The sequence below is a fragment of the Mirounga leonina genome, unplaced genomic scaffold (assembly GCF_011800145.1).
Source record: "Mirounga leonina isolate KUSES-001 unplaced genomic scaffold, KU_Mleo_1.0 Mir_448, whole genome shotgun sequence".
NCBI lineage: Eukaryota > Metazoa > Chordata > Mammalia > Carnivora > Phocidae > Mirounga > Mirounga leonina.
The window spans coordinates 148,322-164,768 of NW_023270758.1; the positions used below are offsets into that span (position 1 = coordinate 148,322).

The following is a 16,447-nucleotide window of genomic DNA, read 5'->3' on the forward strand; positions in this document are numbered from 1 at the left end:
TCAAAGTGGGGCTCCTGGGCTTCACCATGGCCCATTGCTCCCAAGCATCAGGGCAATGTAACTGGCTACCCGAAACACTTATTTCTAGATGAAAACAGATACCACGGAGAATGCAACATTCCTACGTGGTGTGGTTTTGACTCTAAAATGCAGAGCTTAGGGCGCCTGGGTGGCTCAGTTGTTAAGCGTCTGCCTTCGGCTCAGGTCATGATCCCAGGGTCCTGGGATCAAGCCCTGTGTCCAGCTCCCCACTCAGCAGGGAGTCTGCTTCTCCCTCTCCCTCTCCCTCTGCCCCTGCTTGTGTTCCCTCTCTTGCTGTGTATCTCTCTGTCAAATAAATAAATTAAAAAAATCTTAAAAAATAAAATAAAATAAAATAAAATGCAGAGCTTAAAACTCTGCCCCCCAATCCCAAGATGCACTTCCTCCGTCCTCTACTGACCTTTAGGGGTGTGTTGGCAGGCGACCTGAGAGCCACCGTGCTAGGACTTTGTTTCCAGTTCCAGGGCCGGGCTGGGGTGCTCTGAAGGCCAGGGGAGAAAGAGGAGTTCGAAGCACCGGGCGTGCAGAGGATCCTTAACTTACCACCACTGTCGTTCCCCTTTCCCATGACCTTGTGAATGCCTGCTTGGAGGAAGCCCTGCCAGGGCCTGGGGCTGGGTGTCTGGAAGGGGCCCCCAAAGCTCACTGGGGTTGCGATTCTGGCTCTGGCTCAGTGACCCCATTGCCCACATCTGGCATCAAAGTCTCCGCAGGAATTGGTCTAAGCTTTGGAGAAGGGGGAGACCAATGCTCCCATGCTCGGAAGTGGTCTTTTAACCCAACAGCGAGCCAACTCACTCAGTGCGACCTCCATTTGTGGGTGATCCAAACATCTGCCCCCTTCACCCCAGCCCATCTTCACGCTGTTCTCTCCGTACCCTTGAACCCGGATTTGACTCCCCGCCCCCCACCTGTCAAGAACTTCACCTCGACTTTCCCCGGCGCCCCCAGTTCAACCAGTGGCACTACAGCGATTTTCGGTTCTCAAATGTCAACGGGGGACGGGCTGTCATTCCTTCCAGTACTCAGCACCTACCACGTGTCTGAGCATGTGGCCTACCCAGGTGAGCAAGAGCTGTCACCAGCCGGTGGCCTGGCCCAGTGCCTCAAGGTACCGACCGGAGGGGAGGATGACACTCCCGTAGCAAGCGGCTGCGACCGGGGGTGGGACAGAGGTGCCTGCTCGTGCTGGGGACAGTGCGCACGCGGGCGGGCGAGCCGGGCCAGGCACGCATCCGGGGCTGCGGGAACCGCGTGGCTGCTGTGAGCCGTACGTGGGAATAATGCGTGACCGGATGTGCGAAAGCGTTCAGAGTGCCTCCTGCAGGCGGCCGTGACTCAAGGCCACCTGGCCAGGGGAACGTCGAGGGCAGAATAAGGGCCTGGACTAAAGGCCCAAGCAGCTGAGAGAGGTTATGGCCACTTAGGGAATAGAGCTGTAATGATTTAAGGACTAGGCAAAACCCAAAACCACTTTTTAATTTTTTAAATCAAACACTTTATTTCCACATAACAAGCGCAAAAAACTCCCAAACACTTTAACAATACAATTAACGCAGTTATGAATTCAATTATATACTACTCAAAGCCCCAAAAGGTCAATCAGCTTAACGTTCCAAACATTTCCAAACGTGGTTTTCCAAAGCTACCTTTGGTTTTTGGAAAAACCAGTATGGAAGTCAATATACATTGAATGCATTGAACAACATTTGCTTATAGGAAGGTGTCCAACATTAGCTCACACCTGGCAAGCCGGAGCAGGATCTGAAGTCACTGGGATACACACACAGGTTTTGCCCCAGAGCTCCCGGGTCAGGAGAGGGGGCCGTGAAGGGGGAAGAAGGCGGCCAGTCCAGGTTGTGGCATTTCTCATTTTGTAACAGAGGTATGAGAGTTTAACACTAGAACACTGGCAAGTCATTAAGCTTCATGTTCCAAATGGTCTCTTGCTGAGGCTTGAGATGGGCACAAATGGTGGGGAAGATGAAGTCACAGGAGAGCTTTGAGCAACAAGATCCCAAAGATGCTCAGAGAGGGTAGGAAGGAGCAAGCTACAGTTTCCCATTGTTCTCACATTATTTCAGGGTGAAATTGTGGAGAAGTTCGGATAGAATGTTCAAATATTTGCTTAGATTTGTACTCGGTTGCTCTATGAGGACCCTCATATACAGCAACGTTGAAACGTTCATTGTAAAAAAGAGCGTACAAAGAAATTCACAAAAAAGAGACAATTAATGTTGAGCAGCCAAAAAGTCATGGTTTATTATATCGGGAGGGATTTCATAATTCAAACACAACCAAACTGTACATTTTACAATCACATTCTATTTGTAAACAGTTAAAAGCCACTGACTTCTTTTGCATCTTAGGACACAAACAGATCAAGGCAATGAAATGATGGCAAATTCTGCGCTGTTAAAATGTTTACCCTTGTTTGGCCCGTCTTCTTTGACTAAGCAAGCATTATAATACCATTTGTGGGCAAAAAAAGGGGGCGAGGAGAAAGTAAGTTTAAAAATGGTATAACTCGTTAGTTTGCAACAACATTTAAAATTTTCTTTATACAACGAACAATTCTGTAAGCCCAGTACCTTGGCTACAGTATGCATAGTTACTGATTTCGGCTTTAAGGTACAACAGTTCAACATTAACACAGTCACAGGAGAGCAGAAACAGAGAGAGCCACTTGATGGGGTTACAAAAAATTATCACCTATTGATTATTAGCAAACCGTCATCATCACTCACTAATAAAAAGACAGCATCTGAAAGCAGAATGTCAACTCCAGCTTTAAGCGTTTTTTTGTTTTTTTCTTTTTTTTTGGCAGAGAAACTTCTTTAACAGACCAATACGTAGTATCAGTGCTAAAAGTTGGGGTTTTCGTTTTTTTGTTTTTTTTTTTTCCCTATAAGAAACTACAAGGAGATATTTTTTTTATTTTTTTATTTTTAAAATTTTTTTTTTTTTTCCTAACTGGGGAACTGGTTTTCCTGAGAACCATGCTCTTGGATTTAGGACAGGAATAGAAAACAAAAGAACATGGCCAAATGCTGCTCCTTTTTCCCAGAGATAGAAAGCATCTTGTAAATCATCCTCCATTGTTTTTTTTTTTTTTGTCTTTTAAATTTTTTTTAAATGATGGAAGAGTAAACATTTTTTTTTTCTCAAAAAACAAACAAAAAAATCTGTAAACAAGAAGGTTCACAGTGGGAACCTTCAAAACAAAATGGAAAGCCTATTCAAAGTGCAGGGCCCGTCCTGGGTGGCAGGGGGGCTGCAAGTCACAGCTGTGGCCACAGTTTTTCAAACTGCAGAGCGAAATTCTTTAGTTTTAGAACATGAAAACACTGGTGCAATACTTTCATTTATAGTCCTACGTCAGCATCAGAACTCGGGTCTTTTAAACTCCACGACACCACAGTAAGGTAGGCAAACATCAAGGCATAGTAGAGAGCGCACACCTTTAAGAACATCCTTGAGTAAACATTTACACCGGAACAGCTGCCCCCCCATATTGCCGATTAGACGAGAGAACATCATTCAGTGCAAAGTTAAAAGCTCATACATTATCAGCCCAAAAAAATGGTCTCGCAAAAAAAAAAAAAAAAAAAAAAAAGAGCGAGAAAGAAAAAAAGGAAAAGAAAAAAAGAGAGAGAAAGGAAAACGGGGGGTGAGGGATGGGGAGGGAAATCGGGAAGGGAAGGAGGAAAGGGGCGGGGAGGAAAACAAAAAAAAGAACCCAAAGGCTAAACATGATGAATATACACAAGTGAGCTCATTCTATACGGTTTAGCATGTATGGCGCTATTTGGGAGTGTAAATAGATAGATACCTTTTCACATTATAATATTGGCCTGCATGATTCAAGTATTCAAACTGATATGTTTCAGGGAAAACAAAGTGGAAAATGTGCAGAGAAGAGCTGTTCCCACAGGTGGCCCCTGGCTGCAGGCGGCGAGCCCAACTTAGTGCTCCTTTCTTTATGCTTCTTGAGGTCACAGTTCGTGAGTCTACATCGACACGTTACATGGACTCTCCACCCCCACCCAGGTGGTCAACAGAAAGAAAAGCGTTAATGGGGGATGGGCTGCTAATTCCCCTGGGGTCGCTGCTGCTGGGAGGACCCCACAGGCTTGTGGAATAATGTGGGGTCCCCCAGAGTGAAGTGCCGTGAAGGTCTCCACAGTGAGTTCCCGACAGCCCAGCACCATTCCAGTGATTGAGATCGGTCCGGCTGGAGAACGAGTGGGAACAGTCGAGGGAGCCCAGCCGGCTCTGGCTGGACCCGAGAGACTGCCAGCCGGGAGAAGGGGTCAGAGACTGACTTTGTGCAAAGAAACGGCTGATCTCCTCTTCACTGGCAAACTCAGCAAGAATAGTAGTGTTCCCCAATACACACCTGGAGGGGAGAGACAGAGGGGATACGGTGAAGACTCGGGGCATCTCAAGGGTCTGATTCGAAGTGAGGGGAACACTCAGCCTCTGCTCAAAAGGTGAGGGGGGGGGTGCCAGGCCTGGCCCAGGGCTCTCCAGGGCCCACAGCAAAACCTGCCCCACCGTGTGGTTGTGGTATCCAGACAGATCAAGGCTTTTTTGTCTCCTACAGGTGATTTAAGAGATTTGTCTAGGGCCCTTTTGAGGGGTGACGCTTCCCCTTAGGAGTACTGACCTTGGAACCCAAGACAGAGCGAGGCTGCCACCTTACGAAGCACTCTTACCGCAGGGCCCCACGTGCTGGCCCGGAGATGACACACAGTGTCATCAGCTGTGTTTCCACACACAAGGGAACCCAAACTCCTCCAATTATGAGGGCACCGGATGGCCAACTTACATGTGCAGAGACTTTTGTGCCTTCACTACCTCTTCTTTTGAACTGTAACGGACCAAAGCATTTCCATGTGGGAGGTTCAGGTGGAATGTTATCAGTGGGCCATGCTGCATGCACAGAGTACGCAGAGTTGAGCCATCGATCTAGGAGACAGAGTGTGGGGTGCCGCCAATTAGATGATCCGTCACGAGGACCACCCAGGGAGGTCGTCCCAGGCTGGGACTCTGCTCCTCTCTTTCCTGCCCGAGGTTCTGCACTCCTGCTGACACTCTTCACTGGGACTCACTGCTGTGACGGGGTCCAGTGCCCCCCTCCCCACCTCCACTGGTCCCAGAGCCATACCTCTGTGGCCTCTAGATTCCTGGACACTCCCCAGATCCCCACTTCCTTAGTTAGCCATGCCCCTGCTGTGGCTTCATGTCTTCTCTCTTCCCTGCCCTGAGGACAGGATTCATCAAGGCACTGCTCCCTGGGAGAGGAGGGGGTGGGCTCTTAACATCCAGCCTCCAGAGGAGGGGTGGTCCAGGGCCTAAGGAGATTTTCTCATCTACGAGGGCAGACCAGGGTTTCTCGACTGCAGTACAAGGACCACCTGCATGAAAGTACAGACCCTGATCCTAGCCCGGACCTACTCATACTCCAGCAGCATCTCTGCAGCGAGACTGAGGAATCAATTTTGGTCGGCTCCATGCACATTTTGTAGTGTAAACAAACTGGGTCAGACCACAGCCTGCCTGAGGCATCCAAAGATCCTCCTCTGTTACTTCCTTGGCCTGATCTACTCAGCCCGTGGGAGGCCTGGGGAGGACCTCCTCTCAAACAAGTCTGGAACCCTCTGTTCCCGTGCTACCTGGCCCATGCCTATTGGCCAGGGTGCCTAATATTCTTACCTGAGGTGTAAGGTTCTTTAGAACAAGCCAATTTGTTATTCTCCCTGAGCTGCTCTCACCCCAGCTGGAACCTAAGGACAAAGAAGGGCAAGTCAGTTTTCCACAGCTGGGGCCCAAATGACACTGAGGACAAACACATCCCAGTCAAGCGATGGCTGCTTGGGAGGAGCACCTGGGCCCCTGGTGCCCTGCCCTGCCCGCCCAGCCGCCTGCACTTCTACTGCGGCCATTTCCCCACGGCTCCGGGGGCCACTCACACCAGCTCTGACCAGGCCTTACTTCCCGGGCCAGGTGGCTCTGCCTCTGGGGAGAGTGAGCTCAGACAGCCCCCAGCTCATCACACAGCAGGCGAGGGAGCACAAAGGGCCGTATCCCTTTGCCATCCTTTGGTTTATAAGCCTAAAACGATCTCAAAATGGCACCTCTGGGGAAAGGCCTCGTTTGTGATTATCTAAGGTATGGTCTGATGACTGCAGGCATGCCTCACAGGGTGTGAAGCTCTAAGGGGATTTAAAAACCTTCAATCACTGTCCCTCAACAGACAAATGGATAAGGAAGATGTGGCATAAATACACAATGGAGTATTAGCCACAAACAAGGATGAGATCTTGCCTCATGTGACAACATGGATGGCCCTAGAAGGTATTGTGCCAACTGAAATACGTCAGAGAAAGGCAAATACCATACGATCTCACTTGTATGTGGAATTTAAAAAAAACAGAAACAAACAAAGCCGGATCAAACCTATAAAATCAGAGCACAAACTGAAGGTTGCTGGGGCAAGGGTGGTGGGGTTGGGGGTGGGCAAAATGGGAAGGGGAGAGGGAGGTCCAGGCTTCCAGTCAGGGAAAGAAGACGACACAGGAAAAGGTTCAGCATGGGGAATACAGTCGATGGTACTGGAACAGTGTGTGGGGACAGATGGTGGCTACACTTGAGGTGCACACAGGGTCACGTAGAGACTTGCTCAATCACTGAGTTGTGCGTCTGAAGCCACCGCACGCCGTGTGTCCCCTGGACTTCAATCGGAAGGAGTGAGCTTGCAATCGCCCAGACGTTTGTGTGTCTGGCTGGCTCCCAAGGAGCTCCCAGACTGGCCTTCCTGCTCAGCCCCAGGGCGCCCGAGCTCCCACAGCACGGATTTTCAGATCCAATCATTCCTGTCTGAGGAACCTCAGCAACGCGTCGGCGTGCCTGAGGAAGACTGTGCCGGGACACGGCGCCTGCCTACTCACCTCTCCCTGCACTGGCTCACCCCACCCCCAAGTCTCTGGCAACTCCCACAGGAGTGCTCGCGCTTTCCTGGCCTGCTCGCCTTGGCGTACGTGTCCTCTCTGCTTTGCCTGGCCGACCCTTACTCGGTTCCACCAGGCCCCCTGAGCGCAGGGCCCCGGGCACTGTACCCTCTCTCGTCGCCGTGCTACCACCTGCCACGCAGCTGGCGCCCAGAAGCACCCGCGGCCCGGAAGAAACGCTCACACAGGACACCGACTACATTCACGTGCATTTAGGAGCTTGCATCCTTTCATGGAATCAAAACTACACTCCCCGTCCCTTAGAACTTTTCCCCAAAGGAAACACTGGCAAGCTTTCTTTCAGCCAATCACCTATCTAAAGCTCGGACATCGCTATGAAGTTTTACTATGTTCAGCCTAGAGATGAGAAAGTCTGCTACAGTTCTGGGACGGAGGAGAATGAAGACCAAGACCGGGTTTACTGGTACCACTGGTAGACAGCTAGTTCAACCTGTGTGTGTGTCAGGGCGGGGACACAATGCCAGTCCGAATGCAGTGCGAGTCATGTGCAGGAGGAGCAGGGAGGAGACGCCGGGGGGCGGTTTTCCTGGGACTGCTGACCCTGCACCGTTTACTCCCAGTACCTCCTTCCACTCTCGCACGTCCCTGCTGAAACCATACACAGTCAGGCCAAGCTGCCACCCAAACAGGCCCAGCCGGGCTGCTCCCCCTTCCCCAGCCTCTCTGCCCGGCACGCTGTGACCCTGTGCGCCTGCCACAAGCAGGACGTGAGCAGATGTTCTCAGGCTCCGGGGAACTTCCGAAAAGAGACGTGACGTCCATTCCGTTAACCTGACCACTGACTGGGTGTGGCTTTGGCCACGTGTTCTTAAGTAAACCAGGTACAATTTCAAGTAAAATTTAAGACTCACAAAGACCTAAAAATTGTGGAAGATGGCAATGTGCGGGGAGTCGCACGTCTAAGTTCGAATCCTACTTTATAGCGGATAACGCACAGGTCTCTGTTAGACTCAACTGTGCATTCCTGTTCAGCAAAGAAACCACAAGAAACCATCCCGAGCATCATGTTCATCTCACCTGGGGTGTACCTGGCGTCAGAATTCCCCCATCCTCCACCTACACGAAGGGGAGAGTTATCCCACGTAGACAAGGGTGGCTTCTGACCAGTCAGTCCCGGAGGTGGGCGGGACGGAGCAGTGATGTTTTTAGGTGGTAAAGGGACCTTCCACAGCTCATGAGCCAGAGAGGTGTTTGTAACTGAACCAGGAGACCATGTCAATTTGGAATCACTATTTCTGGCTACTCACAGGGAAAAAACACAGCGGGGGGTGGGGGGGGAGATAATGCTTTTAGCAAAGAGAAAATTTAAATAACGTCAGCACCCATTCTCCCCCAAAAAGAAACTCTTAATATTAAAAGTCCCCAACTCAAACTGCCAAAAAAACCCCCACAAAAGCCAAAAGGAAGCTGCTCCCTTGACTCTGAAAACACTCAAACTATTGGTCTATTAACAATTTCAAGACTTATGAAATTTTTAGCCCCGTGTACAAAACTATACCGCAACCAAAATCAAAACAAAAAACACTGCTTTCAATCGCTCTAAAACAGCAACTGGGAACTCCTTACCTTTATGACCATAACTGAGTCACTCGAGATCGTCACATAGGTCATTAAATAGATTTTAGAACTCTCTGGTTTACACATAGGAAAAAGGACCACAAAAGTAGCCCCAACTCAGGGAGTCCTCACAGCCGACGTTCCCTGGGCACCTCTCTGTGCCGAGCGGCACTTGGTGCAGACTAGCTCTAGTCCTGACACACATCCTACCGAGGTCTGAGAGGTTAACAACCTGCCTATGGGTCCTGTGCACAGCCGGGATTCAACCCCAGGCCTGTCTGGCTTTAAAAAAAAAAAAAAAGGAGGAGGAGGAGAAAGCTCACTTCCTGAGAGCGCTGCCTCACGGCAATGCGGGTGTGCGGGCACAAGGTAAACTCGTTCAAAATAATCCCACAAAACCATGAGGGGGCAGAAGTGGATGGAAAATTTTGTGACTTCTGTCACTGTTCACTATGTTTCTACTTGATTCATAAAGTGAACATCCGTTAAGTCAGTGAGACTCAGAGTGGTGGGAAGCCTGGTCACTACACGGGCTCTCACTGGTCTCTGACAGAACAAGCACAGAAATGCAGAGCGAGCGTTCATAAGCGGACAGCAACCAGACATGGCCACAGCTCCCACGTATGATCGCTTTTCCAGCAAGTCCAAGGTCAGGTTTGCTACACTCTACAGAACTATCAGTCTGCAAAGGATTAGAAATTACAAAAATAAAAGCTGCCTCATTTGAGAATTGCTTCGAATGAAGCTGCATTTAACAAGCTGGCTCTCAGACGAGAGAGTGAGAGTGGCTCAGGGAAAGGGGACGGTTTTAGAAATGACTGCTGGGTCTAGTCAATTTTAGAAAGGGACAAATGGTGTTACAAGTCTTTTCTCAGGTTCAGAAATACACCCTCCTACCTCCCCGAGAAGACTTCAGATAAAGAGAAGACTTCCCCACAACAGCCCAGCCCCAGGTGGTGAGTACCCTGTTCCTCTGACAGGGCCTCGGCAAGCCCAGGATGAGGCCCACCTGAAGTGCTTTGTGCTGTACTGCTGAGGGGAACGTTGTAGTTGGAGGCACGAATGGATGACCAGGCACTAGTTGAAGGCAGCGTGGTGTTCAAGGATGAGGATGACCCTATGTGGGGGAAGAGCCCAGTTAGTCATCCCCAGAGCAAGGGGCACGGCGCTTGAAGAATAAGCAGAAGCTTCCAGTGAGGCTGTAGTACCAGGAGAAAGGAAACGGGCGCTGGGGTCCCGGGACGGTGCCCACGACTGCACCTTCCTTCCTGCCTTCACGACAGCGCGCCCAGTGAGCCTGCTCACTGTTCTGACCGTGGCTCAGTGAGGTAGCTTCCCTCCTCTGCCTGACACTCTGGCTCTGTGTCCCACTTTGGGCTCTCAAAGGAGGGCTAGGTCCTCTTGCCCCCAAACCCCCGACTGAACTCCAGTGACTTCTGAAACTGACCCTTATGTCACTCCTCCCCCCGGGGCACCCTGGCACCAGCAGGCCCCCACCCTCCATCATGCCCCACAGCCGCCTCCCAAACCTAGGCTTCCCCCTATGTTCGAAACCCCCGACTACTGGGCCCCACTCCAGGATGGACTGTCGTCTGGATCTGTAATAACTCCGACCTGGCCTCCTACTCCATCCCTTCAATGGTTCGTGTCTTCTAACATCAAATCTAAACTCCTCTCCTGACTAACAATCTTCCACAAACAAGAAGCCCGTTTCTGCAAGCTGCCAGATTCTTCCAGTAACTACATACAAGGCTGGGAGGCTCTCCCCTTGGCTCTGTCCCCGCTATTCTGCTGGGACAGTGACGGGTACTTTAACTACTTCTACACAGTGGTCTGTTAAATTCAGCCATTTTAGAATGAGGATTCTTTCCTGACCATGTGATATGGCAAACACCTGTTAACAGAATCATATACTTAACGTAAAATGCTGTTCTATGTCTTGTTATCAACTGTTTAGAGGAATAGGAGGATGTAGGTTTAGAACGGAAACAAAGGATTTTCTTTCACTCCCTTCACCTTCCTTCAGGTGCATGCAGAGAATACTTAAATGACTGGGGTGAGGGAAAACTATATGGTAGGTGGTAGGATGACTGTGTTTGATAACCCATTAAAAAGTGCATCTGAACTGGACCCTTCAATTGGTCTTAATTTACATTTTCGAAGAGACAAAGAAAGCTAAATTGCTTCCTCACACGAAAGTTCCTTAACAAGAGTGTATAAATGAATGATAATATAACATCTTTTATATGAAACACCCATTTCTTGATAATCACAACACTGAAACTTGTTATAAAGTAGGCAACAACCTTTCAGTTGCTACTACAATTCCTGGAAAGCAAATATTTGTTGGTCCTTTGTGTTAAGTGAATATATGTTTACTGTATCAAATGATAATAAATCCTCATCATTTTTAAAGTGGCAAAGAACCACCTATGGGAAAATTGAGAATTCACTTTTTATTTTCATGACTCCCTTGGATGTCAGATGCTGTGATGGGCTGAAAGTATCACATCCTCTGTGAACCATTCTTAAACTTTAGTGTCATCCGGCATCATTCAGAAATTCTGTCTTGTACCCGCCTACGTACCACTGTTCCTGTCCCTGAGGTGGTCAACTTCCCGCACAGTATTAATTGAAAGATTGTTTATGACACTGCCAGGAGTGACGTAAGGGTCAGTTTCAGGGTCAATGTTTGGATAACCTTTCCATGGTTCACCAGGGCGAAATTCTGGAAACAAAAACTTAAAATTAGTTCAAGCTTAATTATCACTTAAAGATCCATTATTAAATAAGCAAAACTTGTATTCCTAAAGCTTATGCAATTCTCAAATATTTTCCAGTTAATACTAGCATCTAAGAGACTGATTCAGTACTACTATTAGTGTAACGTAAGCTGCTATTTATGAATAACCTGCGTATTTTTGCAAATGAAATCATTTCTCGGGTTTATATATTTCTAAACAGTAACATTTTACTTTTTGAATTTATTTTTTTATTTTTAAAAGATTTTATTTGAGGGGCGCCTGGGTGGCTCAGTCGTTAAGCGTCTGCCTTCGGCTCAGGTCATGATCTCAGGGTCCTGGGATTGAGCCCTGCATTGGGCTCCTTCCTCAGTGGGAAGCCTGCTTCTCCCTCTCCCTCTGCTTCTCCCCCTGCTTGTGTTCCCTCTCTCGCTGTGTCTCTGTCAAATAAATAAATAAAATCTTAAAAAAAAAAAAAAAAAGATTTTATTTGACAGAGAGAGAGAGAGCAAGCACATGAGGATGAGCATGGGGAAAAGCAAGGGGAGAGGGAGAAGCAGACTCCCTGCCAAGCAGGGAGCCCAATGCGGGACGCGATCCCAGGACCCTGAGATCATGACCTGAGCCAAAGGCAGACGCTCAACCGACTGAGCCACTCAGGCTCCCCAAAAATAGAATCTTAAAAATAATAATAATAAGGGTGCCTGGGAGGCTCGGTTGGTTGAGTGCCTGCCTTCCGCTCAGGTTATGATCTTGGATCTCGGGGTCCTGGGATCAAACCCCACATTGGGCTTCCTGCTCAGCGGGGAGTCAGCTTCTCTATCTCCCTCTGTCCTTCCCCCTGCTCGTGCTCTCTCTCTCTCACACTCTCTCAAATAAATAAAATCTTTAAAAAAAAAAAAAGATTTTAAAGTGATCTCTATACCCAATGTGAGGCTCAAACTTACAACCCCGAGATCAAGAGTTGCGTGCTCTATGGGCTGAGCCAGCCAGGCGCCCCTAAACGGTAACATTTTAAAGTGCTTTATTAAATCACAAGCCATAGCAAAGCAAACAGAAAAGAAGGCCGTAAGTCCATTCCTGGTAATGCTTCAGTCCAGATGAAACACCGTCTAGTCCGTCCCCTGGTGCAGATGAAGAGGAACCCGGAACAAAGGTTGTATTTTATTCCTCACAATGGCCGGTGGGACTCCCTCCCCCTTCACTGACTGGAGCATAAAGGCACTGCTAACAGGCCAGACTGGCTCCTCTGCCTGAGCCCTGACGCTCAGCTTTCCGTGCATCCTGTGTGCATCCTTCCCACCCCTGGCAGAGCTCAGGCCGGTCCGCCCAAACGGGCCTACATCACTAGCTCATCTAGCGGTAATGACACCTAAAGGAAGCAGAGCCTCATGAAAGAAGCGGTCAGCACTTTACCTGGTGGCCAGTTAACACTGCTAGAGCCGTTAGGCGATTTGGCACGTGGCCAGCCATCTCCTATTGAACCCGGAGGGCTGGCTGGAGAAGTACTGCTGTTCATAAAGTCATAGGGAACAAATGGAGACTCTTCCAGCCTGAAACCACTTGAAATAGCACCTAAAGAGAGAAAAAATGCTAGTGAATGTGAGGCAAAATACATGAGTGAATTTATTTCTTGTAGTTTCTCAAATATCACCAGGATACCCTGTATGAGATCTGTGGGTTCCAAACTGCGTCCTGTAGACAGTGTGAAAAGTCGAGGAGGAAAGCAAGCTCTGAACTCTTCCAGACGTCAATCACTTTTAACTCTCTTACGTCCTGAGATCTAAACATTATCATAGTGAATTTTATTTCAAGGAGGATAAGAAGGACCATAATCATCAATAAGTGACCAGAGTATGGGCCCCAGTTTATTTCCGAATCATTAAAACACCTGTATTTTGCGTGTGTTGTTGGTGAATGAGGAGCACCAGGGGGATGAAATACAGCAACGGTAAAGAAGGAATTGTGGTGGAGAACGTTGTAAGTGGCAGAGAGGTATACCCAGGAATCCAGGAAATGGCTCTGACCCCTGTATGTAATGAAAACAAATAACCTTTTCGATCAGGAGGTTTACATTTCTACCTATACACACCCCCTTATGATTATACACAGCATCAGTAAAGATACCTGTTATCCAAATGAGTGTGAAATCCCACAAAAAGACAACTTATTTTCACTTAGAAATGGTCATTTGTTTTCCGGCGATTTATTCTCCACACTCATCTTCGAACACATCTTAAAATGACTAATGCTTGACACACGCAGCAAGCACACCCCTCCCTCAGTGGACCGGCTCCGGCAGCCACGCTAAGTGCTGGCCCCGGGAAGGCGGGCGGACGACGGGGCAGGCCCTCCCCACAGCCCGGGGAGCGGGCCGAGCACGGACAGGACAACAGAAGGGGTGGGGGGGCCGCGCCAGCGTGAAAAAAGGGTCCAGGGAGGAGATGCCAGGCAGTGGACACAGCCTGCACAAAGACCCGAGGAGAAAAGCAGCTTGGCCTGTGTGAGGAACGGAAAGGCTGTTTTGTCTGAAAAGCAGTCAGCGGGAGAGTGAAGAACATGACAGCGTTGCAGGGATGACCTGGTAGGTCCCGAGGTGAGGAGTGCCTGCTCCCGCTGCCCTTGGCCCTGCCAGTCCCCTGAAGGCATCAGATTTTGCAACACCCTCATGCGGGGCTTTGCAGGACACAGCAAGGGCTGTAAGAAGAGAAGTGAGACAACCTGATTCGTCTGAGGTCCCTGCTGCTGGCGTGTGGGGAACGGAAGCAGGGGGGCCAAAACCGCGGGGCGGCTGCTGAGGCAGCGAGGTGCTACGGATGCTCGGACTGTGCATTTTGGAAGGAGAATGGGCACTATTCACAGATGGACTGATGTGGAGGTTGGAGAAAGGAAGAAATCGAGAACATCTTACACCCAGACAGGCAGCACGGGATGGATGGATAAACCAAATGCGGCATCATTCAACACAACTGTAAAAGGAATGAGCGCTAATGCACATTTCAACACAGATGAACCTTGAAAACATGCCCCCAAAAGGCCAGTCACACAGGACTGGGTAATACATGCTTCCACTGACGTGAGCAGTCCAGCAAAGCAAAGCCACAGAAAATAGACTTGTGTTTCTGCATGGCTAGGAGGGAAGGGAAGTCCGGGAGGGGCGAGGAGCAACCCCTCAGGGACTCTTCTGGGACCGGGGAAACGTTCGACTCCCGTGACTCAGAGTATACCAAAAGCCACCGAATGGTACACTGTATCAAGAGAATTGTATTATATGTAAATTATATGTATTTTAAGTAAATAAACTTACGAGAGAGAGAGAGAGAGAGAGAGAGAGAGAGAGGATCTCTCTCAAGCTTCTAGCTTCAATAACCCGATAGAAGGAGGCACACTTGTTAGCTGAGGAGGAGCCAGGGTGAAGAGGAAAACCAAACACCCACCCACTCGTGCCAGCTTTGACGCAGGTCTGAGGAAAAGCCCTGGTCATAGATGCTGTGAGCGCCTGGAGAAATACAGCAGAGCCCTGAATGTTGCTTTAGCCTCATTTACACAGTGACCAAGATTCCCCTGGAAGCAGTCACAACACCCAAGCTTCTGTATCAGTGATTCGGGGGCAGAGCCGGGCTGATGGGACCTCAGGGCACCATCACTGGTGGGCACTAACCCATCCGTGACTAGGCCTAGTTATTCCACCAATTCCAACCCCTCTCTTCTCTGGCTTCCTTATCTAGTTACTTTTATCTGAGTGAACTGTGTAGCTTTTCTGTAAAGTGAATTAAAACCACCTGGGAGCTCAGTGGTATGAATAAAGTAGCAGTTGCAAGCAATACAGTAAGCGAGCATAGATGCCACATTTTAAGTGATTAATTCTACTGTAAGAACCTGAGCTGATAGAAGTATTCCTCCCTTTCAGCACAAAAAATCCATTTCTACTTATTAAAACTTGATTTTATTAAAAAGGAAAATAGGCTTGACCCAGAGGCAGCTATGATCCAATCATATTCTATTAACCACTGCATGGGAGAAGGTACGGAAAATGGAAGGTACGTTTGTCCAGGTGGCAGGTATAGCTGAATGCAAGCAGGCTGGATTTGCATGGACACACACTGTTCTTAGAAGCAGGCGTGGGGGGGAGCCAACAGTGGAGGCAGCAACAGTAAGGAAGCCCCCACCGACGGGCCACTTAGTGTCTTACTCTGTCCTAGTGCGTCAGTGTCACACGCCTCATTCATCCTCGAACGTCACAGGAGGTACTATATTATACTCCCATTTAGCAGATAAAGGTTAAATTACTTGACCGTAGCTACTAAGCAGCACAGCAAGCTCTCAAATCCAGGGTCTGTATTTATTTTGCCATTTTGTTAGCCGAGTCAACTACCATTCCCACTTTTTTTTTTTTTAAGATTTTATTTATTTATGTGAGAGAGAGAGAGAGAGAGAGCACAAGCAGGGGGAGGAGCAGAGGGAGAGGCAGGCTCGCCACTGAGCAAGGAGCCCAATGTGGGACTTGATCCCAGGGCCCAGGGATCATGATCTGCCGAAGGCAGACGCCCAACCAACTGAGCCACCCAGGTGTCCCTACAATTCCCACTCTTAAGAAAAATTCCAGGGGCACCTGGGTGGCTCAGTTGTTAAGCGTCCGCCTTCAGCTCGGGTCATGATCCCGAGGTCCTGGGATCGAGCCCCACATCAGGCTCTCTGCTCCGCAGGAAGCCTGCTTCTCCCTCTCCCGCTCCCCCTGCTTGTGTTCCCTCTCTCGCTGTGTCTCTCTCTGTCAAATAAATTTTTTTAAAAAATCATAAAAAAAAAGAAAAATTCCAAATGTGATGTGCCACTGAGTGGCAAATTCAACTTAGAATTCAGGTCTGTTTGATTTAGGGTCCAATGTTCTTTCTACCACATGTCAATTTCACCTTCAATTTCCGATAATCATTAGTCCAATGTTCACAAACCAGCAAACTGACCTTTAAGCCAAGTTTAGTCAAATAAAGTTTCAGGATAAAATCCAACAGAGAGGAATGAACGTCACAAAAATGTCCTTTTGGTATTAATCAGAGGAACAGATGTTGCTTAAGT

At 48.8% G+C, this 16,447-nt stretch overlaps 1 protein-coding gene across 5 annotated transcripts in view; it reads right to left on the reverse strand.

The window, feature by feature from the left end:
• Nucleotides 1-2,007: 2,007 nt before the first annotated feature.
• Nucleotides 2,008-16,447, reverse strand: part of TNRC6A (trinucleotide repeat containing adaptor 6A) — a 102,425-nt gene continuing 87,985 nt past the window's right edge. For 4 of the 5 annotated variants that reach the window (XM_034988035.1, XM_034988031.1, XM_034988032.1 and 1 more), the window contains 7 exons: nucleotides 12,791-12,949; nucleotides 11,221-11,361; nucleotides 9,643-9,750; nucleotides 8,094-8,315; nucleotides 5,761-5,831; nucleotides 4,874-5,013; nucleotides 2,008-4,441 (listed from right to left, as the gene is read on the reverse strand). In XM_034988035.1, the coding sequence (XP_034843926.1) occupies nucleotides 4,066-4,441; nucleotides 4,874-5,013; nucleotides 5,761-5,831; nucleotides 8,094-8,315; nucleotides 9,643-9,750; nucleotides 11,221-11,361; nucleotides 12,791-12,949 (1,217 nt within the window). In that variant the 3' untranslated portion in view covers nucleotides 2,008-4,065. The remainder of the gene's footprint in view (nucleotides 4,442-4,873; nucleotides 5,014-5,760; nucleotides 5,832-8,093; nucleotides 8,316-9,642; nucleotides 9,751-11,220; nucleotides 11,362-12,790; nucleotides 12,950-16,447) is intronic. The other variant, XM_034988034.1, reaches the window with a different exon arrangement.